This window comes from Argopecten irradians, chromosome 4 (genome assembly GCF_041381155.1).
Source record: "Argopecten irradians isolate NY chromosome 4, Ai_NY, whole genome shotgun sequence".
NCBI classification, from domain to species: Eukaryota; Metazoa; Mollusca; class Bivalvia; order Pectinida; family Pectinidae; genus Argopecten; species Argopecten irradians.
The window spans coordinates 18,150,714-18,174,567 of NC_091137.1; the positions used below are offsets into that span (position 1 = coordinate 18,150,714).

The 23,854-nt window shown below is 32.9% G+C and overlaps 1 protein-coding gene and 1 non-coding gene across 8 annotated transcripts; both read left to right on the top strand.

Annotated features, from left to right (window-relative positions):
• Positions 1 to 71: 71 nt before the first annotated feature.
• LOC138320821 (STE20-related kinase adapter protein alpha-like) lies at positions 72 to 23,003 on the top strand. Of its 7 annotated transcripts, none has more exons than XM_069264069.1 (14): positions 274 to 400; positions 796 to 929; positions 5,449 to 5,532; positions 6,171 to 6,186; positions 9,007 to 9,130; positions 10,230 to 10,348; positions 10,619 to 10,727; positions 13,244 to 13,367; positions 14,826 to 14,997; positions 15,920 to 16,024; positions 16,747 to 16,816; positions 17,222 to 17,351; positions 17,537 to 17,661; positions 18,071 to 23,003. In XM_069264069.1, exons 5-14 carry the CDS (start codon positions 9,070 to 9,072, stop codon positions 18,142 to 18,144), a joined length of 1,089 nt encoding a protein of 362 aa, XP_069120170.1. In that variant the 5' UTR covers positions 274 to 400; positions 796 to 929; positions 5,449 to 5,532; positions 6,171 to 6,186; positions 9,007 to 9,069; the 3' UTR covers positions 18,145 to 23,003. The 7 variants fall into 7 exon arrangements, with proteins under 7 accessions (XP_069120168.1, XP_069120170.1, XP_069120171.1 ...); XM_069264070.1 differs by having other exon boundaries at positions 5,452 to 5,532; XM_069264067.1 differs by lacking the exons at positions 274 to 400; positions 6,171 to 6,186 and adding an exon at positions 72 to 94.
• Positions 22,815 to 23,007, top strand: LOC138322553 (U2 spliceosomal RNA). Its single transcript, XR_011208426.1, has one exon. It is a non-coding gene; the product is annotated as a U2 spliceosomal RNA (small nuclear RNA).
• Positions 23,008 to 23,854: the final 847 nt, after the last annotated feature.

Consider the following 23,854-nt stretch of genomic DNA (forward strand, 5'->3'; position numbering starts at 1 on the left):
AAAAATCTTGGGTCCGCTATCTTGGGTACAAGTTGTAACGTTACGCTACAGTTCTGCTGGTACGGCGCGGTCCATTTGAGTTAAAGCACAACTGGTACGAATTGTAACTCGAACAAACGAATATTATTCAGGATATTGTTCAAACAGCGTAAACGGTTTTACGTTAGTGTTACAAGCGCTTTTTCGACCATGAATGATTTGATCAAGCACGTCATTGTCCCTGATGATAATATTTTTTTGACATTTGATGTGGGGTGTTCAAGTCAACACTGAATGTGGGGTGTTCAAGTCAACACTGAAAGTTTATGGTAATTTTTCGTGGTTTGTAAATTATTAAGCTGTAAACGTAAAATTCACTTTGTTAAATTGATATTGAAGATTATACCAAGGCATTTGACTTGTAGGTAGATATTTACTGTAACCATCTTTTATAAGTTTCAGTGTTTGCACTGACTTTGCAATGAAAGGGTGATGCCTTCAATTCATCTGTTCATGCACAGGCGAATGACGCTCTGTCAATAATATATAGCATAAATATAAAAAATACCCTGTATATTTTATGAACCGTAGTATATAGGGGTAATATATATATGTATGCTATATATTATTGACAGAACGCCAAGCTCCAGTCGTTCATGCATATGGTTTCTTGTGTTTGTTTTGATATGAATTTAGTATCCTCATCTTTCTATCAAGATGTCAATTGGTCTCGCATTAGACCCATCTTTATGTGATGTTTGAAAATTGTCAGTATTCCATCTCTAAAAAGTTTTCAATTTGTTTTTTGTTTTTCAGATCAACTCATATGTAGTTGATGATTTTATTCAAAGTAAAGATTCACCACACATACTTCTGGAGAATTGAAGATTGATTTAGAAGTGTTACAGTCACGCAGATGTACATAGATTTAATGTGTCATGTCCCTTCTGGTAAGTCTTACCTTATGTAATATATGTACTATGTAACAATCTACTTTTGAGGGTAGATATTAGAAATAATAATTATAAGGTTAATGGTAAAAATGTGTGTTAAACAATGTTGATTCCCTTAGAAATCCTATGACATCAAACATACAAATACGAAATTCTTAAAAAAATATATAATCAATTCAAAATAACAGGATCTAATAACTCATACTTTGTGTATTATTATCATTGCAAAGAGGGATCAAATAAAATTTCAAAAAGTATTTCATATTCAGTATATAACATTACAATTTTCATATTCAAACTGTTTCCATTCCTGGCTGTATTGTTTGAAATGATAACTGAAGACAACTTAATAGAGTTGTAGTTTCTATTGAATGTTTTGTGTAAACTCATGACTGAAATTAATATAATTAGCTATTATTATTATTCACAGAATAAAGTAATTATTCCTAGCCTCAACATCTTGAATATAACTATACTGTCAACTTTAGATGTATATATTTCATTTCATAGAAATTATATTCAATGCCACAAATGGTTTAGACTTATAATTTCAATACTATAACATTTGAAATAAATTTCTGGGCATTTCTATTCTTTTAACAGGTCTAATTAAATGTGAGTGTTGTGGCTATTGATACATTTTAATTTCTAATATTTTTTTTTATAGTTTTGTACATTATAGATATAAAGTACACTCCTTGATATTTTTACATTAAAATAAGTATATACTAGTTAGTATCTAGTCAGACTATCCAATGTCTTCACACTGTAGAGTTTTGATTCATGAAGATAAGTATTTATAATATATAATTATCATAAAATAAGCAAAGATGATTTTCATACTCCTTCCATTTACAAGATAGCCTTACACATCTTATGTGGTGCATATATAATATATTGTTGTCCTTTTATATAACCTCCTGTTCTGATTCAAAAACATTACCCAGCTCACTGGCAGCTTCATTCTGATTTTGGATTTACATGTACCAAGGTACAAGTATTTATATTGAAATAAAAGTATGTCTCTGTAATTCCCCATCCCTGAATTTCAAGGTGCAGGTTAGAAGTACAAAATTTACCTGATCGTTATTTTGAACTATTAAATTTAATAATGGACTTGAAAGTATATATGATATAATACCCAGTATATGCATGCTTGAGTGTATCATTTACACTGTAACACATTGTTTCTTTTTAGAATACAAACTAATTATACATGGTGGTGGGACAATATTTGGTTTATGAAGATATTTTCCTGTTTATTATACAGATATGTCTGTAATATTTTTCTTGATTATTTATAATAAGCCCATATTTTGACTCTGTTCATCCTATTTATTGATGTCTATTTGTATTCTGTATTTGCACATTACAGAGTTATCTGCCCTTGCAGGTAGGTATTGATTGTGACTTCATGTGTTTGTGAGCGTAACATCATACGTTTCAGCGAAAATGACGTGAATTGCATTCACAAAATTATGACGTAACAATCGATACCAGCTACCCACCAGGGAGTTAAGTCTGGAAGGCCAAAAACAATATATGCATGTTTCAGGTTACATGACTGAAAAAAATAGGGTAGGTCGGTCGGGAATTTATTTTATTTTATGTTTTTATTTTTTAGCTCACCTGGTCCGAAGGACCAAGGTGAGCTTATGCCATACCGTGGCGTCCGTCGTCCGTCCGTCCGTCCGTCAACAATCGACTTCTTCTCCATAACCGCTGGTCGGATTTCAACAAAATTTGACTGGTAGCATTCTTATGGGCTACTAACTGAAAATTGTACAAATGATGGGGCTGACCCCCCAGGGGCCTGAGGGGCGGGGCCAAAAGGGGTCAATTTGGCTATTTCCATTTTTAACGACTTCTTCTCTGAAACTAAGCATGGGATAGCACCCAAAATGCAATGGTAGCATCCTTATAGGGTGAAGATTCAAAATTGTACAAATGGTGGGGCTGACCCCCTGGGGGGCCTGAGGGGCGGGGTCAAAAAGTTTCAGTTTGGCTATTTCCATATAAACGACTTCTTCTCTGAAACTAAGCATGGAATAGCATGCATAATGCAATTGTTGCATCCTTATAGGGTGGGGATTCAAAATTGTACAAATGATGGGGCTGACCCCCTGGGGGCCTGAGGGGTGGGGTCAAAAGGGGTCAATTTGGCTTTTCCATATAAGCGACTTCTTCTCTGAAACTAAGCATGGGATAGCACTCATAATGCAATAGTAGCATCGTTATAGGGTGGGAATTCAAAATTGTACAAATGATGGGACTGACCCCACGGGGGCAAGAGGGGGGGGGGGGGTCAAAAGGGGTCAATTTGACTATTTCCATATAAACAACTTCTTCTCTGAAACTAAGTATGGGATAGCACTCATAATGCAATTGTAGCATCCTTATAGGGTGGGGATTCAAAATTGTACAAATGATGGGTCTGACCCCCCAGGGGCCTGAGGGGCGGGGCCAAAAGGGGTCAATTTGGCTATTTCCATATAAATGACTTCTTCTCTGAAACTGAGTATGGGGTAGCACTCATAATGCAATGGTAGTATCCTTATAGGGTGAGGATTCAAAATTGTACAAATGATGGGGCTTACCCCACAGGGGCCAGAGGGGGGGGTCAAAAGGGGTCAATTTGACTATTTCCATATAACAACTTCTTCTCTGAAACTTAGTATGGGATAGCACTCATAATGCAATGGTAGCATCCTTATAGGGTGGGGATTCAAAATTGTACAAATGATGGGACTGACCCCCTGAGGGCCAGAGATGCAGGGCCGAAAGGGGTCAATTTGGCTATTTCCATATAAATGACCTCTTCTCTGAAACTAAGCATGAAATAGCACTCATAATGCAATGGTATCATCCTTATAGGGTGTGGATTCAAAATTGTACAAATGATGGGACTGACCCCCGGGGGGCCAGAGGGATGGGGCCAAAAGGGGTCAATTTGGCTATTTCCATATAAACGACTTCTCTGAAACTAAGCATGGGAGAGCACTCATAATGCAATGGTAGCATCCTTATAGGGTGATGATTCAAAATTGTTCAAATGATGGGGCTGACCACCGGGGCCTTAGGCGCGGGGCCTAAAAGGTTAATAAGGTTACTATTTTTATATAAATTACTTCCTCTCTAAAACTATGTATTGGATAGCATATTCGTTTGGTATCTATAGCATCATTATATGGTTGGTATTCAAAATTAAACAAATCATGGAGTCAATTTTGCTAAAAAAATTTTAGGAGAGGTGGGGGAGGGGTTGAGTTGCTTTATAATACTACATTACAAAGTAATTTGTCTTTCAGGCTTAAGGCTAGCTAGAAGTCTTTTATTTCTCATTACCATAATTGAACTTTATCTGGATAAACTTAAAGCCAGCATAAAAATCTAAATTGAAAACTTCACACAATTCATTTTTGTTTTGAAAAAGTGTGATAAAATAGGTAGGGTCGGAGGTAAAAACTAGGATAGGTAGGGGTACCTGAAACATACATATTTTTTTTTTTTTTGGCCTAATATGCAAAGACGGGATATGGTCTGTAATGTAGTTTTTAAATTTGCATATATATTCATACCACCTCCCCCAACAAGATAAGAGGAGAGAAGTGTTAATGAAACCAGCTTGTCTGTCGATCTCCTCAACAACTCCTCCTTAACTACTGGTTCTACCGGTATTTCAATGAATCTTGGCAGCAATGTTGGAGACCATATACACTTAGATGTACAAAAAGCCTTTATTTTTCAAAACATACATCTACATGTGCAGAAATCCTTTGCTTTCCGAAGCATTAATTTTAGAATTAATTTTTTCCCCTGGCCAGTTGTTGTAATATACATGTGTTGATGTATTTAATTTGACACATCACATGCTACAGTACACGGTTTCCATTGAAACAATGATGGAACATTTGGCTGCTACGGTATCAAGTAAGGGGTAGTGAAGGATAGTTAGCGATTGGCTTAAAAGTCTGTCTATTATATATTATTGTCTACTCTATTATTAATCATAAACAATATCTTATTATAGAACAATACAAACATCTTAAAGGGTAACTTTAATGCCTCAGACATCTGCAGGATTTGATGATGTATTGTAAGACTTATGGTTTTGATAGAATTTTCTATGAAGTAGCTACTATGTAGCGGGATTGGACTGGGTCGATCATCGGTGACCAGGTAGCTCAGTCCGTAGAGCACTCGGCTAGTGTTCGGAGGGTCCTGGGTTCGAATCCTGGTATAGTCGCTACACTTTCTCCTCTCCTGTTACAGAATTGGCACCCAACAAAATAATCCACGGTAGTGGTGTTTGGAAGGGTCTCGTATGTCTTTGAGGCAAAGACTTCAAGATATATATATTATATATACCTATATATCTTACCAATCACCTCTGTGTAACGATGCTCAGTATGAAAGTATTTAATGCATGAATGGCCAATTCGACAAGTGTATCAGATTGTAACAGACACTGATTTAATTGTGGTAATTAATTGATAAGTGGTGTGACATTTTTCAGCAGCAATGCACCTGTGCCAGTTCAAAAACCCAAGAATCACCATCATCTGTTCCATACGGTCGTAAACATCCTAATTCATCTGCGGTAAGTTTCTTGTTTTTGTCACCTAAAGTCAACTTTTAAATAAATGAGTTTGACAAATTAAAACGTCAGAATGATTCCCGGGGAAGTTTGCTGCTTTAAGTTTTGTCTTTTGAGGTTGAAATGTTTGGTATTTACATCACTCTTTGCATCAAAACAAATACTGCATTGTCATACCTATGTCACAGGCATTCAGTGATATTCATCCGATAGATTTAACCAAAAAAACAAAAAAAAATTGGAATTGCTGAGAAAATGAATGGACATCAGTAGAAACGTATAATCCAACACTAAATTGATTCCTTACTATTCTTATTATTTAAAGACAGACATTTTTTCAAATGAGTCAGTTACAATAATGATTTTTGAATAAAAAAAAACCAGAGTTTATATTGATATATTTTATATGGTTTATTTGTGCTAACTGCTTGCAATGTCTAACTTGTTTATGGTAAGTAACTCATTTACCCCTGAAATTTCATAATGGACTGGTCTAGTCTTTAATTTAGAGGAGCCTAAATGTATCTTCAGGGGTGAATGTGTTTAAATGTTTTAAAAAGTAAAATAATTATGTAAAATTATTTTAAGTGAGTATTTACACCATTTAGTTATGTAAATTAACAATGTTATGGTTTTAACAGTAAAACTCTGTTTTGAGTGAGTATATTTATTATTTATTTTTACTTGTTATGTATCTATTCTGTTGTTGTTGGTGGGAAAGAAAAGATATATTAATGTTACACAATTTTTTATATTATTTCATAGTAGCTTTTTAAAATCTGGTTATGTTTGGTTGTATATTTCAGAAAATATTGATGAGTTTAAATAACTACTGCAAATTTATATAAGGAAATGCAGATAAAATTTTCATACTTGAGTTGTTTTTTAATTTAACCATAAAAATACTTAAAGAGTCAACAGAGAATATTTTATATAACATTCCATCATAATAACAGAAATAAGAAAGATTTTACTCAATTATTGACTTCTTCCAATATAATACATGTAGTACCTTGTGTATTACTTCAGACTGGATCACTAGGAGATCCGTTAATTGTTATGCATGTGCCTGCCGTACATATCATTCTTTATCTTACTTAATTGTTACGTCTGTCAAATATGTTAATGGTGCAGGGTTCTGTCACATTTATGTTTAATGGGGGGGAAAATGAGAAAAGAAGTAATTTCATTATACAGTGTATTTAAATCCAAAGCCTTTTCAGGAAATATATTGCTTGATTTCTGGATCATAATAAATTTGTTATGATACTAGAAGGGTCCAACATTTCCAGAAATATGTCGGATGGTCTGTTGAAGTAGTTAGTTCTGAAAAGCAATCTAATAAACACATTGCTGATTAATTTGTTTTGCATGATTCTGTTTAGTTCACAAGCATGCCTTTGTTCCATGTTCCCCACCTTATCTGTAAATTCATCCGATCCTTTCTTGATTTTCAAAGTGTTAATAGTTAGTAGCAGCCGTGTTAATAAATATAAGTACTTGATGCTGTGCTTGCTCATCATGAGGCAATTAATATTTATGCATTAAATATTAAAAGTTTTATCATGGTTATAATCTGTGCAAAAATATCACCTTAATATGATCAGCTGGTAATTAAATCGATGTTTAGGATCGTAAAGAAGTGATAAGAGATACTTTGTAACTCCTTATTCCAGTAAGATATTTGTTGATTGTGTGCATGTTTATATACCATGTAATTCTGTCTTTGCATATTATAGAGTTGCCTCCCTTGCTGGTTGGTATCCATTGTAACACCATTATTTTGTGAGAAAAATTCATGTCTTTTTCGTTAAAAAGTATGACGTTACGCTCACAGACACATGACGTCACAATCATTACTTACTCGCAAGGACAGATTTCTCTGTAATGTGCAAATACAGAATATCTTAACTGGGTGATTATCTCATAAATAAAAAAAAAATTTGCTATTTAAGTAAGCTGGTAAATTTCCTATGGCCACAACTTAATTAACACAAAATTAAGTTTGCAAGTTTATTGAACACAAAAAGAAACCTAGTATGACAGAATAGTCAGAATATGTAGAAAAAGATAAAGACAATGAATATATAGAGAAAGGCATAACCTTCAGTCCTGATGCCATACTATTTGTCCATCTAGACTGGCCACCAGTCTCTAGGTTATTCAAAACATCATTAAGATTTGGCTTGGTTATCTTTGTCTTTACTCTATGTCTGATTCTAGTCCAAGTTTCAAACTAAGGGGAGATAATCTAATATGTAGAACTCTGCTGAGAAACTCCATCAACAACTTTAGGTCTGGTGGCAAGTCTACATATTATATCATCATCATGACCCCCAAATCTATTCCTATACCCTTTAAAAAAATTTCCATGATAGATCATACTGGGGACAATTCAATAAAGATCACACACACATATATATATATATATATATATATATATATAAAGCTAATCTAGTGGTCAATAGATCAGCTTACTGTACATAGTTATTTCATGTTTTATACCATCAGAACCTTCAGTAAATAAAATACATCATTTTGAAATATTTTCAATTTCAACAAATTGTATTTCATAAAATATGAAAGGGATCAATCAACAGGCTAAGTCTATACAGGTTCTCTCACAGAACCTGTATAGGCTTGAAATATTTTGAAAGATGCTGCTGACAAATTTGTAATTATCATATATACTGAGATGTATCGCCTTACCATCTGTTAGACAAATTTAATTAGGGCCCCGCATCGAGATGCGGGTGCCCTATAGTAATCAGGTTGTCCGTCCGTCCGTCTGTTTGTCCGTCCGTCCGTCTGTCTGTCCGTTTTTTTTCTTTTGCACATTAATGATGGAAGGGAGTGGAGTATTTTCCCCATATTTTACATGATGATTCCCCATCCATCCTAGATCTGCTTGGTAATTTTTCAGGCTGAAATTAAATTAAAAAATCGGCCATCTTGGATTTTAACATTTAAAAAAATCACAATGTTGTTGCTCTTAACTGATAAACATTTTGTTATAACATTATGATGCAAAGTTGTTCAGAATTAAACAAGGAGTTGACTGTCCAAAGGTAAGGTCATGGGCCAAGGTTACTAAGTCAAAGGTCAAGGTCAAATTTAAAAAAATTATTTTCTCATGAACATTTTGCTACAACATTTATAATGAAGCAGAGTTGTTCAGAATTAAACAAGAAGTCAACTCACCAAAGTTTTGACTGACCAAAGGTAAGATCATGGGGTCACTGCATCAAAGGTTGTGGACACATTTTCCATTTTTGGACTTATTAACAATTTGTTATGACATAATAAATAAAATTATTCATTGCTTAATATATTAATTAAAGTCAATATGATTTGAATCAAAATGGCTACATGATATGATTAGAATCAAAAAGGCTGCAAATCAGTCATCTTGGCACGTCAGACACATAGCGGGGCCCTTTCTGACGTGTCAGTGTTCTAGTTTTTTTTCTATTTCAGAGTCACTATCAGAAAGATGGAGTGAGTCCTGGAGACCCAGGGGACAACCAAATACATTCCACAATGATGTCATCAGGAAATTTTGCACCAGATACCAAACATTATGAGTTGTACACTGTTATAGGTAAGAGGATCAAATACAAAAATGTATATAATTAACGTAGTCAACCTACAGGGTTTTTTCAGTCTGATTTGGGGCCGAATTTCGGCCCCATTCCCCATGGCAAATCCTCTTAATTTTTCCCAATTCAAGTCTTAAATTTCCCAAAATTAAAGTTTATTGAAGACTATCCAAAAACATTGCATGAACTTAGTTGGCTAGGGCTTTAAATATTTGTGAATTGGCTTCAGAAAAGTACATAAACTACACTGGAAATAAAAAGTCTGATTAGTTATGCTTTATTTCATATTTCATAATTTTTCTCAAATCTTGGTTTTGTCGCACATTTTCTCAAATTCAATGCTACTGGCCCCATTCCCAGAGTGAGAAAAAGCTCTGACCTTATTAGTGCCCTCCAATGAATAGATGAAAACTGTATAGCATATTTCCTTGAGTATAAGCCACATTCCAAATACAGGTTTAAATGCTGCAGCATTTGCACTATTTCATTCAAAGGTTAGTCCAGAGGTTCTTTTAAGAGCCCCCTCATAAAAAAAAATAAGTGCCCTGTGTGATTATTAAGTGAAATATGGTAGTTCAGTTCAGAAAGAGTAACTTTAACATACAAATATACCTTAAAGATGCTCCACCGCTGACAATTGGTATTTTTTTCACTATCAAAAACAGGAGCAGACGATTTCATATTTTTCTTCAGTTTTAAAAGTTACTTACTTTACACCATTACCACCATTGAAAAGTTTGAGCTTCTAATTTTACTTCAAGTTGAAAATATAAAAAATAATTAATTGCATCCCGAAAAAAATCTGTGGCACTATATCATACATGGAATGAAGTACTGATTGCGCATGCACCAAAGGCAAAATAAATTATCTTATATTATTTTTTGTGTTAATTAGACATATATATACAAGATTAAACACCAATTATTGTTCTAATGTTGAATGCCATTTTTGCTCTGTCGGCGGTGGAGCATCTTTAACTTGCTGACTAAGTCATTGTGAAGAATGGATTGACCTTTAATCTTGATTTGTTTTGTCAAGGTCATAGATAACTGTTTCATGTTAGAAGTTATTATCAGTACTATGTTGATTTTGTGTGACAGGGCGTGGATGTAATGATCGTGCTAGTATAATACTTACCAAACACATACCTTCAGGAAAACACATCGCCATCAAAAAGACGAATCTCGAGTCATGTGACATTGACTTCTCAGTTCTCCAGGTAATGATCGCTCTCTTATACACCTGTTTGTACCTGTAAATTTATTTACCAGGTAATGATCAGTGTCTATACCTGTAAATCTATTTCCCATTTCTTTCAATGAAGAAGTTACCATATGATAGGGTGTAGAGAGTTTGTTAAATGCTATCTTTAATTGCTGTTACTGTGGTTGAATTCATTGAAAAGTGTAATAATTTAAAAATTGGCCCGGCAAACCACTTAGTACAATATTTTACTTAAAAATTAAAAACTCCATGTTATCTCTTACAGAATGAGGTCATATTATGCCGCCAGTTGCAACATGAGAAAGTCTTACCCATGCTCACCACATTTGTACATAACCATGAGCTCTGGACAGTGATGCCACTCATGGCATATGGTCAGTATGTACATTGACCACTGGTCAACATTTGAGATCATTTTGAAATAAATACATGTACATTGTTCAGTAGCTTGTGTCTAAGTGTCTTACAATATTCTTTTGTCAATAATTTTGGTATTGTTAATTAATATCACACTTTCCGTATGTCAATTATCGTTGATCAACTAATCAAAAAAAAGTGTCCCATAAGTAATTTCAAATTGGGAAACATTTTTTTTTCTTTTGTGAGAATATCAGTTGATACCATAATGGGCAATGGCAAATTAAATGTTGATATTATCATCTTATTTTCAATGGCAAATTAAATGTTAAATATTATTATCTTATTATCAATGGCAAATTAAATGTTAAATATTATTATCTTATTATCAATGGCAAATTAAATGTTAAATATTATTATCTTATTATCAATGGCAAATTAAATGTTAAATATTATTATCTTATTATCAATGGCAAATTAAATGTTAAATATTATTATCTTATTATCAACAGTGTATAAGTCCATGAACTTTACATCATAATTAGAGGAGTAATATGGCTGTTGTAACTTTAAATTGTAACTAGAGGTGTTATATTGCTGCTGTAACTTTACATTATAACTAGAGGTCTTATATTACTGCTGTAACTTTACATTGTAACTAGAGGTGTTATATTGCTGTAAGATTTACTTTGTAACTAGAGGTGTTCTATTGCTGTAACTTTACATTATAACTAGAGGCATTAAATTGCTGTAAGTTTACATTGTAATAAGAGGTGTTATATTGCTGTAAGTTTACATTGTAATAAGAGGTGTTATATTGCTGTAAGTTTACATTGTAACTAGAGGTGTTATATTGCTGTAAGTTTACATTGTAACTAGAGGCGTTAAATTGCTGTAAGTTTACATTGTAATAAGAGGTGTTATATTGCTGTAAGTTTACATTGTAATAAGAGGTGTTATATTGCTGTAAGTTTACATTGTAACTAGAGGTGTTATATTGCTGTAAGTTTACATTGTAACTAGAGGTGTTATATTGCTGTAAGTTTACATTGTAACTAGAGGTGTTATATTGCTGTAACTTTACATTGTAACTAGAGGTGTTATATTGCTGTAAGTTTACATTGTAACTAGAGGTGTAATATTGCTGTAAGTTTACATTGTAACTAGAGGTGTTAAATTGCTGTAACTTTACATTGTAACTAGAGGTGTTATATTGCTGTAACTTTACATTGTAACTAGAGGTGTAATATTGCTGTAACTTTACATTGTAACTAGAGGTGTTATATTGCTGTAACTTTATATTGTAACTAGAGGTGTTATATGCTGTAACTTTACATTGTAACAAGAGGTGTTATATTGCTGTAACTTTACATTGTAACTAGAGGTGTTATATTGCTGTAACTTTACATTGTAACTAGAGGTGTAATATTGCTGTAACTTTACATTGTAACTAGAGGTGTTATATTGCTGTAACTTTATATTGTAACTAGAGGTGTTATATGCTGTAACTTTACATTGTAACAAGAGGTGTTATATTGCTGTAACTTTACATTGTAACTAGAGGTGTTATATTACTGTAATTTTACACTGCCACTAGAGGTGTTATATTGCTGTATCTTTACATTGTAACTAGAGGTGTTATATTACTGTAATTTTACATTGTAACTAGAGGTGTTATATTGCTGTAAGTTTACATTGTAACTAGAGGTGTTATATTGCTGTAACTTTACATTGTAACAAGGGGTGTTATATTGCTGTAAGTTTACATTGTAACTAGAGATGTTATATTGCTGTAACTTTACATTGTAAAAAGAGGTGTTATATTGCTGTAACTTTACATTGTAATAAGAGGTGTTATATTGCTGTAAGTTTACATTGTAACTAGAGGTGTTATATTGCTGTAAGTTTACATTGTAACTAGAGGTGTTATATTGCTGTAAGTTTACATTGTAACTAGAGATGTTATATTGCTGTTACTTTACATTATAACTAGAGGTGTAATATTGCTGTAAATTTACATTGTAACTAGAGGTGTAATATTGCTGTAACTTTACATTGTAACTAGAGGTGTTATATTACTGTAATTTTACACTGCCACTAGAGATGTTATATTGTTGTAACTTTACATTATAACTAGAGGTGTTATATTGCTGTAACATTTACATTGTAACTAGAGGTGTTATATTGCTGTAAGTTTACATTATAACTAGAGGTGTTATATTGCTGTAATTTTACATTATAACTAGAGGTGTTATATTGCTGTAAGTTTACATTGTAACTAGAAGTGTTATATTGCTGTAACTTTACATTGTAACTAGAGGTGTTATATTGCTGTATCTTTACATTGCAACTAGAGGTGTTATATTACTGTAATTTTACATTGTAACAAGGGGTGTTATATTGCTGTAATTTTACATTGTAACTAGAGGTGTTATATTACTGGAATTTTACACTGCCACTAGAGGTGTTATATTGCTGTATCTTTACACTGCCACTAGAGGTGTTATATTGTTGCTGTAACTTGGTGTTACAGGATCTTGTAAGGACCTGATCCACGCTTACTTTACTAATGGTCTCCCGGAACAGGCATCCTCCTACATCCTCAGGGATACACTCCTCGCACTGGAATACCTACACTCCAAAGGTATCATACACAGGTAAGTACATTTATACATCATACACAGGTAAGTATATTTATACATACAATTACGTCATACACAGGTAAATACATTTATATATACAATGTACCTCATACACAGGTAAGTACATTTATACATACAATGAATGTCATACACATTTAAATACATTTATATATACAATGTATATCATACACAGGTAAGTACATTTATACATACAATGTACGTCATACACAGGTAAGTACATTTATACATACAATGTACCTCATACACAGGTAAGTACATTTATATATACAATGTATATCATACACAGGTAAGTACATTTATATATACAATATACATCATACATATGTAATACATATACATATGTAAGTACATTTATACATACATTGTATATCATACACAGGTAAGTACATTTATATATACAATGTATATCATACACAGGTAAGTACATTTATGTATATAATGTACATCATACACAGGTAAGTACATTTATATATACAATGTACATCATACATATGTAAGTACATTTATATATACAATGTACGTCATACACAGGAAAGAACATTTATATATACAATGTACATCATACACAGGAAAGTACAGTGTACATTTATAGATTATACACAGGTAAATACATTTATTTCATACACAGGTAGGTACCATACACACCTAAGTATCACACACAGGTAAGTACCAGTAACCTTTATACATATATCATACACTGGTTGGTATCTTACAGGTAGGTATATATCATACACGGATAAGTACATTTATATAATATATACTGTTAAGTATATTTATATATCACACATACTGCATACAGTTAAACATGTTTATAAATAATTCACTTATAACGAATTTATGAATATAATGTAGTAATTTTTATGCCCCATCAAAGTTCCTATAAGATGTCCTAATATGTTTACTGTAAATTTATGAACTACATGTTTATAATGAAGTGATTTTGTTGGGCTCCGGAGGTTCATTTTAGTGTAATTAAGTCTCTGTGAGGTTGAGTTGCTCTACAGTAACTAGGGTTGGATACTGGTACTGGATACTCATAGTATTGTTACTCTTTTAAGAAAATACCGGAATGTACCCGTTTTAAAAATAACTGATACTCTTATTTGTATTCGAAAAAATAACCACATCTTATTGTAAGGAAAATCCACATGTAAAAAGTGACTAAGTGAAGGAGACAGGCAGTGTATGTAAAAACATGATCTTCAAAAGTCTTGCAGATCTGTTTCATAATGAAATATAATTGTTTGCACAACAACTTGTGTATTTTCTTACATAATTACATTGTTAAAGCAAATAAAATATATATGCAGTATGTTAGACAACCAGTTTATTTCTTCAAAAAGTATCAGTATCGGTAACGTTACAGGTGTGGTACTGTACCGTTTTATTTTGAACAGTATCCAACCCTAACAGTAACACTATCTGTTAAAGGTTCTGTCCTTTTTGTTGCAGGAGTGTTAGAGCCAGCCACATATTGGTTGCCGCCTCCGGGAATGTTTGTCTGGCAGGCCTAAGAGACGCCCACAGTATGATACAGCGAGGACAGAAACTAAGAATCGTACATGACTACCCACAACACTGTATTAACTCACTACAGTGGCTTAGTCCTGAGATCCTGGAACAGGTGTGTGTTACATCCATGTAGTTTTGTACTCTAAGACTAATTATTTCCGCATGTGATTAAATTTTGCGTATTTCACTGGCTATAGAAATCTCAGAAATTGATTTCTGCAAAAATGTTTCAAGTTTAGGTATTGGGGAGACGTGAGACGAAAACTCAGTTCTACGATAATTCCTCCCATAGAAATCAACTGGTAGATCGAAAATTTATTTTAAATGAAATAGTCCCTTGGATATGATAATACTAAATGAAGCTGCCACGAAAATAAAATGATTGACAAGTTGGAGTTGTAGTACTGTACAGGTATTATTAGCTCACCTGATATGCAATATCATGGTGTCCTACATCATGGTGTCCTACCGTCTGTCTGTCCATCCATCCATCAACAATCAACTTCTACATAACTGTTGGTCAGAATTTAACAACATTTTACTGGTAGTATCCTTATGGGATGCTTACTGAAAATTATACTACTAATGGTTAGGCAAACCCTCTGGGAGCCTGAGGGGCTAGGCGTTCCATATAAACAATCTACTCTGAAACAAAGCATTGCATATACACTCACATTGCATTGGTAGCATCATTATGGAGTGGGGATTCAAAAATTGTAAAAATGGTGAGACTGACCCCTTGGGGGCCTGAGGGACAGGGTCAGAAGGGGTCAATCTGGTGATAAACAACTTCTTCTCTGAAACTAAGCATTGGATTTAACACTCATAATCAAAATGTATTGATTGGAGTCAAAGTTAAACAAATCATGTGATCAATTTTGCTATTCCCAATTGTTTTTGTGATAATTACTGTATAAACGAGGTGAGTGATACAGGCCCTCTAGGCCTCTTGTCACTAGTGTTCAACATTTTACATTTGCTTATATTTATTTGTTTATCAAAACCAGTAAATATGTTTTCCTGTGTTTCTATAGAACTTGACGGGATATGACTGTCTGTCTGATGTATACAGTGTTGGTATAACGGCATGTGAACTGGCCAATGGCTACGCACCGTTTACAGATATGCCTGTTACACAAGTAAGTATGATCAGTAAGAAAACATTTGTGATTTGGGTTGTTCAGCTTGGTTTTGTGATGAATTTGACCCTGAATGGGATGTTGTCAGATCCTCTATGGAACGAAATGGGAATCAAGATCTGTATTTATCAGATTGAGTTTGGGTTTCAGCCTGGTTTTGTGATGGGTATGCTTCAGTGAGGCAGCATGACAGTTATATATAAACATCCATACAGGAGAATTGAAAAAGTGCTCTAGACAACAAATTACCAAACAGATGTATTTGTCAGCAGCTGGTCTCTATTTGAATGAAAAAAAAAGTAACCATGGCAATGATAAGATGTGAAACATGATAAAACGAAAGTCCATTGATCTTGGATTCAGATCTAAGAGTAATCTTCAATAAAATTCAGAATGGTGAGTAAATGTTGGTGAAGCTCTGCTAAAATGCAGCTAGTAAATTGTCTTTTGTTGGATATAACCATTATATTACATAATGGACACCTAGGAGTCAGTATATGATAGTTATAACAAACTTTGAGGACAAATAACATGACTGTGTTATAAGAACAGTATGTTCTACACTTACAACAAGCACCTTATGGGTATCTTGACATGGAATGCAAAATACTAATATTATTTATGATAAAGTATGCTTGTTATAAATGTGTTTTATTGTTATAAAATACCATTGATACTGACATCAAATATATTTGATAAATTTTGGTTTAATTTGATTTCAGATGCTTTTAGAGAAAATTAATGGTACAAAGCCTGTCCTAGCAGATAGCACAACGATAGCAGATCTTGTCGGTAAGGAAAATATAAACACTTGTTTTATTTTGTTTATCTTGTATCCATCAATAAAATCAACCAATCAAACTGATGCAATTTTTTTCCCTCTTTGTATGATCTATAAGATCTAGGCAAGCTTCTAGTGGTATTGATGATATTCCAAACGTCCATCCATCTATTGTTGTTCTTCAATTAGAGGAGAATGACGTCTGATGTTGGTATTTTATCATCAAATTTACTACTTTAAATACCAGATCAAATGTTGATCTTTAAGTTAATCAACTTGGTTGATCCTTTTCATTTCTTAATCAAATCAGCTTATGATTTTAATGTTTATCAACTTATCTGTAAACTGATATTTAACCTGGATCAATCAAATCCATTTGTTGATCTTTGACCTGTAACATGTGTTATAAATTCCAGGCCCTGAATCAGGAGTTGATGGTGAAGCTACAAATAGTAGAGAGATCACAGACCTGGCTAATGCCAGGAAGTTTTCTCACCATTTCCATAACTTTGTGGAACTTTGTCTGGAGAAAAGTCTAGATACAAGGTATGCTTGGTGTATGGTGTGGAGAAAAGTCTAGATAATGTTACCTTTATAACAAATTTTCCCAGAACAGAGTAATACATAATAATAGTGTACTTACTTATTAACTGTTGTTATTTGGATAAAATTTAAGATTAATTTGTAAATATGTTTTCAACTAGTAAACTTATTATGTATTTTCTTCTCAGGCCAAGTTCCTCCACATTATTAGGTCATTCATTTTTCAAACATCTGAAGAAAAGGACATCTGAGATGCTACCTTCTTTACTTCAACCCTTATCACCACTCACAGATATCAGCAAGATACCCAAAGGTACAAAATTATCTCCCCTTGTCTCATATCAGCAAGATATGAAAAGGATAATTATATCCCCTTGTCTTAAATATCAGCAAGATATGAAAAGGAAAATTATCTCCCCTTGTCTACAGATATCAGTAAGATATTCCAGGATTCATAATTATCTCCCCTTGTCTTATACATTGGCAAGATATCCAAAAGGTAAAAATTATCTCCTTTAATTTACACCTACTAATTTCACCAGGTACATATTATCTCCCCTTCTTTTATCACTCAAAAATGTACGTATATTTATCTATCTCACTCTTCATTCACAGACATTAAGTGAATGTTCATGATTATTTCCCATCGGTGTGATCATGATGTATATAATTGTATATGGCCAAACTAACAATATTTTATCATCCATATCCTTCATTTATAGCACAAGAAGATGATGTAGATGAGATGACAGATGAAATCAACAACATGTCCATGGAGGAAGGTTGGGAATTCTAGTTTCTGACTCAATGGCAGAAAGGACTTTATAGTGGGAATAATCTGTGATGACAACAAGTGTCATGTACAAAACATGTACCTAATATCAGGGGCACATGATTATTTTGATTTCAGAGAACTTAATGAATGGTGGCCTCAGTTTCATATAACATGCATAAAATTCCTGATACTAACTATTCCATTGGAAAACATTTCTGTGTTTTAGAAAAAATTATTTACTATAGAAAATTAATTTAAGTAGACAAGTTATGAAAGGTTTTTATTAATATGTTAAAATGATATACAATGTATTGATGTTTTTGTACACTGAAAATGAAAAGTAATTAAGTTTGTGTCATGTAACATTAAGAGTACAATTAAAAAACAAAAGGAAATTTTGTCTTGGTATTGTTCAAATAGCTGTCATGAAAACATATGTATTTGGTCGCCTTTTCCCATCTGAAGTAAGTTTTATATGTGAATGTACAAAATGTATATGGAAAATTGTCCCCTTTTTATCATAAAAAATAGATGTCTCAATGACTATGCTATACGTTTATGTTGGTATATTGTACTTCAGTTTTGAACAAAGGACTATATATGGTAATGGCTCTTTTTGGCCCCTAAATCTACCAAATTTCAAATTAAGTATTTAGAAATTAAGTTGCTGCGTTTGAAATATTGAATACGCACTTGATAAAAACTTAATGATTTTTTTGTTGACAGAAAGTATGTTTTTGCTATATAACCATGGTAACTTTGCATAAATTATGCAAATTTGAAAACTTGGTCAATTTTGGCATATATTTTTTTTACAGTTTTTCTTTTAAAAGCAATAGAGCGCAACCTAGAACAAACTTTATATTTCAAGGGAATTACCAGACACAAAGAATACATCATTTTGAGAAATATAAAGTTTGTTCTAGAATGCGCTCTATGTTAACTAGATGAAAAACTGCATAAAAAAGGCCAATTTTGATGAAATTTTCACATTTTGCATAATTTATGTATAATAAAAATGGTTGCCATGGCAACTAGAACTGCTATATTACCTAATAGCACTATCAAATATGTCAGGTATGTAGTTAATATTTGAAATGCAAGATTAACATCTTAAAATAACAGACTTTGAAATATAGTGGATTTATGGGCCACAAAAAACCCTTACCATACCTAGTCCTTTAAATTGATGTTATATATTGATTTAAACATGAAGACAATTCTTTAAAGTGTTGTTGCATTTAAGTGTACAAGGGATGTGAAAGAGTGTAAGTTTATATCCAGATGAAAAAAATTGTGTTAGTTTTAAAGTGCATAGTCGGGCAATGAAAACCAGTATAAATGCGTTCATTGGCTTTCCAAAAGTCCTTACATATCAAAATGATGATCAAATTGTGCCTACTTTGTCCAGTTTAGACCATTGAAATTATGGAAAGCCCCATGTAAATTTACCACAGTGCTAAAAATAAATTCTGAAAGCAAGGCTGTGTGGGAATGTCAACACGGATATAGGTAGCCGGGAGGACATTTTAGGATTCCTTTACTATAAATTAATTTCCTTGCGTGCAGAGCGATTTTGACAGGATATTTTATTTTTCTGTTTCACAAGAAATTATACTGGATATATTAACACCATTTTAACCGACTTAAGCCTTCCTTTGCCCGACTATTCACTTTAAAACTATTTACTCACATTACAATTAAATATATAATGAGCACAAAATTGTATCACCATTCAGTGCAAGTATATATACTATTTTTTTCACTGGTGGATTAAAATGAAGGGAAGTAACTCTGACAGATCAGAATGGTATTAAATAGCATACTGTATTCGCCTTAATTAGTGCCCCTCCCTCAATGAGTGCCCCTCCCCTTTTCTGAAGAAGGAGTTGAAATTGTATAAACGCCCCCATCTCATGGATTTAACTGTGTTTTATAACATGTGATGCCTCTAACATCAGCATTGTATACCATTTTACATGAAGTTGGAAGTCTTTTACAAGTAAATAACGATATAATAATGCATGTTTACTGTAACAGAATTTTTTCATTCACAACTTACATTTTTGGTTCACTTATAAGTGCCCCCTTTGTTAAATCTTTTTAAGTGCCCGGGGCGCTAATTATGGCGAATACAATATTTACACAAATTTACATAGAACATAGATTTAAACACTATGTTCTTCATACATAAAACCTTCAAAATTGTATCTTTTGCAATTGTAAATTTTGATATCACATACCGCATTTAACCCAATAAGCGCCCAGGGCATTTAAAAATTAGCAAAATTATTTATGCCTTGGCAATTGAAATTGAGGCCTCAAAAAGTGTGAGGGGTGTCTGTTTTAATTTCAGACCAAATAAGGTTGGTAACTATACCGTCACTGATGTTGCACCATAGTTGCTAGCCGTAATAGACTGTGTATAAGCTAATGTGTATGCAGTCAGACTTTAAAATCTTGTTCATTCAGAAGAGTGGGACATATTAAATTACCCGTTCACATGTTCGATCATATAAACAACCTTTAGGGAAAATAGTTGTAGAATAAAGTGTAATTATTTGGTTAACAATACATTATATGACATGTAGCAAAGAGAGTAGCATTGTAAAAAAAATTGATAATTATACAAACAAGTGGAAGTTATAGTATCAGATACAGGGGCTACATGTATCTTATCCTCCTGTGTCAGCTATAGGCTTGTCAGAGGCTACACACATGTGCATAATACATGTTTATTGCACAAATGGCTGTGTTTACAAAAGCCTTATTGTATCGTCACCATGCTTACATGATGTTTCATTTATTATGTCATGATTAAAAAATTGCTTACTCAAAGACTGGACATGGGAGCAGAAAACGGCATATTTTCGGCAAATAAGTTCTCAAAAAACTAGTGATAGAGGAGACAAATGCTCCTTCATATTAATCTTGTTGTGAAGGATACATATAATCCACCCGCAGAATCACTATACCGTATTTGCTGTACTATTAGTGCCCAGAGCACTTACAACATTATAACATAGGGGACACTTATTAGGTAACGAAAATTTAATTGTGGATGAAAAACCTCTTTGCAAAAGCCAGCCATATTTTAACTCTTTCTATACTCATGATATATTAATCTGTCACAGTAGGCATGCATGTCTTCATTCCTTTGACACACCTCATTATGATTTTTGTGATTCACATGTGAACATTAATGACCCCAAAGTTCATGTAATATTGGATACCATGTCAATGTTATAAGCATTATACAGTCATAAAACATTATTAAATCCATAGGATAACAGGGGGCCAGGGCTTTTATGTAACAAAGTCAACTCCTCATGAAGAGGGGAGGGGCGCTAATTAAGGCGAATACGGTATATACTGGTATTGATATAAATTAGGTAAAATTTACAATTAACATAATTTAATTAGTGCAACCAAGCTCTTGTGAAATATTCCTCGTTGCCCACATATGAAGGCCGTAGTATGATATTATCGGATAGAACAGTATTGAAACTTGACCATTATAAGCCATGTGCTTGGTATAACCATACAACAGATTTCAAACCATCAAAAAGGTCGGTTGATATTGTGATTTTACCTATATACTGTTAACATGGAGTGCATTTGTTAAAGATATTATTGTTACCATATATATATAACTGTAATGAATAAATTCTGTTGGACAAAATAGGTGTTTTTATTGACTTTATCATAGCAAGCCTATCTATTTCAAATCAAATTTTAGAATGCATTTGATATAGAGACAGAAATATTTAATTTAATTGTAACTTGTTTGAGCTTTTAAATATATAGTTTAAAGTACCTAGTATTATAATATGAACTAACTCACGTAGAAGACTCTGATAGTTATCTAGCTACCATAAAATAAAGAGAAGTACATGCATGCAGAGATTTAAATAATCTCAAGTTACAAATAAATAAGTCTATAAATCTAATATTATACTTTATTATCAAAAGCAGAAACATACATATGTATATATGTTTCTGTCAAAAGCTCTGAATTTTTAATTGTCAGTGAAGCAAAAGTCCTTGGTGGAAACGTACAATGTACATTTGTATTTTAACATTTTTTTTCAATACCTGCAGTTGTCACTTATAACATACGTAACAACTACCTGATTACATATCTGAATAACAAACGATAGGCATCTACATCACATGTAGCATGAGTACCAGTGTGTGAAAAGAAGGGAAGTTACTCTGATTGAAAAGAATAGAAATAAGAATAGGTTACTGTACTGTGTGCGTCAGTAACTTGTACCACATTTTAGATTTAAACCTATAATTGCTGATATTAAACATCACTGCTGATGTGTTTCAGACATTGGTTTCTTATTTCTTTGTTTCTTATTTGTGTTTCTTTGTCGTACGACGAACACTTATTAACATGGACTGAACGGTACTAAGTATTAAGGGGAAGTAACTAGAGTACGAGGTTGGGAGGGTATTATAAACCAAAAATCATTGAATCGATATTACTAACATATTTAAAATATCTAAATGTTATTAAAAAATATATATATATATTTCATTATTTATACTTATACTAAAAGTGTATGTTTTGTGTGTACAGCTGGAAGATTTTAATAATTTTATGTTCACATATTATAATCATATATTACCATAAGAGATCAATTTTTCTTTGCTATATAAACATATGAAAATTTAAACATGGTATCGCTTCTCGGCCTTTTGGCTAAGATCAAAGTGTAGTATCTGTTCTTATCAGCTTAATATCTGATACGTACCCCACCGGGGTACTTCGATATTAAACTGATTTTTGGACTTAGGTGAGATGTCAGGGGCTTGCTCCGCTCTTGCCACGGGTTGGCCCGGTATTGCAGTACCTCCGGGAACGGCCCACTCTCCCCAGGGAGAGTTAAATTCAAGTGAATGTAGAAAAAAATCCCCAACCATAGGAAAGAAACTGGAGAAAAACACCTCTTCAAAGAAGGCGGGGTCTTGGAAATTGAATTTTCATATACTTTACTAATGAAATATGTTCACAAAACTTGACCTTTCCCATGTAATTAGTAGATGGTCGTGCGACCGCAACAAGCTTTATTTCGGTTCGGTATTAATTTTCCATGCTTCAGAAATCACAAACGATTATTAATTTTCCATGCTTCAGAAATCACAAACGATTATTAATATTTACAGTTTTGCATGCTTGTAATCGCTATTGTTTTGGAGTAGTTATGAAAAAAAGTTTCCTTTTAAAAATCATAACTATCTTTTATTTAAGAATCATAGTTATATTTAATTTGATGACATCACTGTAATCGTTTGTGATTTCTGAAGTAAATTGCACTGCTTTCCGTAGTACTGAAAAAAGCATATTGCGGCCGCGAGACCGTCCACTGATAACCGGGGAAAGGTCAACACCTTTTAAATGAACTTGTTGACATGACCTTGAGGGAAATAAATATGCACATAGGCCACCGTAGGTTTCTGATCATGTTGTTATTGTTTTGATACCATTGTGGCAGTTTTCATCCCCATCTTGGACCTAAGAAAGATGTATATAATTTCAATATCATTTTTAAAGATGCTCTACCGCTGACAAATAGTATTTTTTTCACAATTAAAAACTGGAGCAAACGATTAGGTATTTTTCTTCAGTTACAAAAGTTACTTACTTTACACCATTACCACCATTGAAAAGTTTGAGCTTCTAATTTTACTTTAAGTTAAAAATATAAAAGATAATTAATTG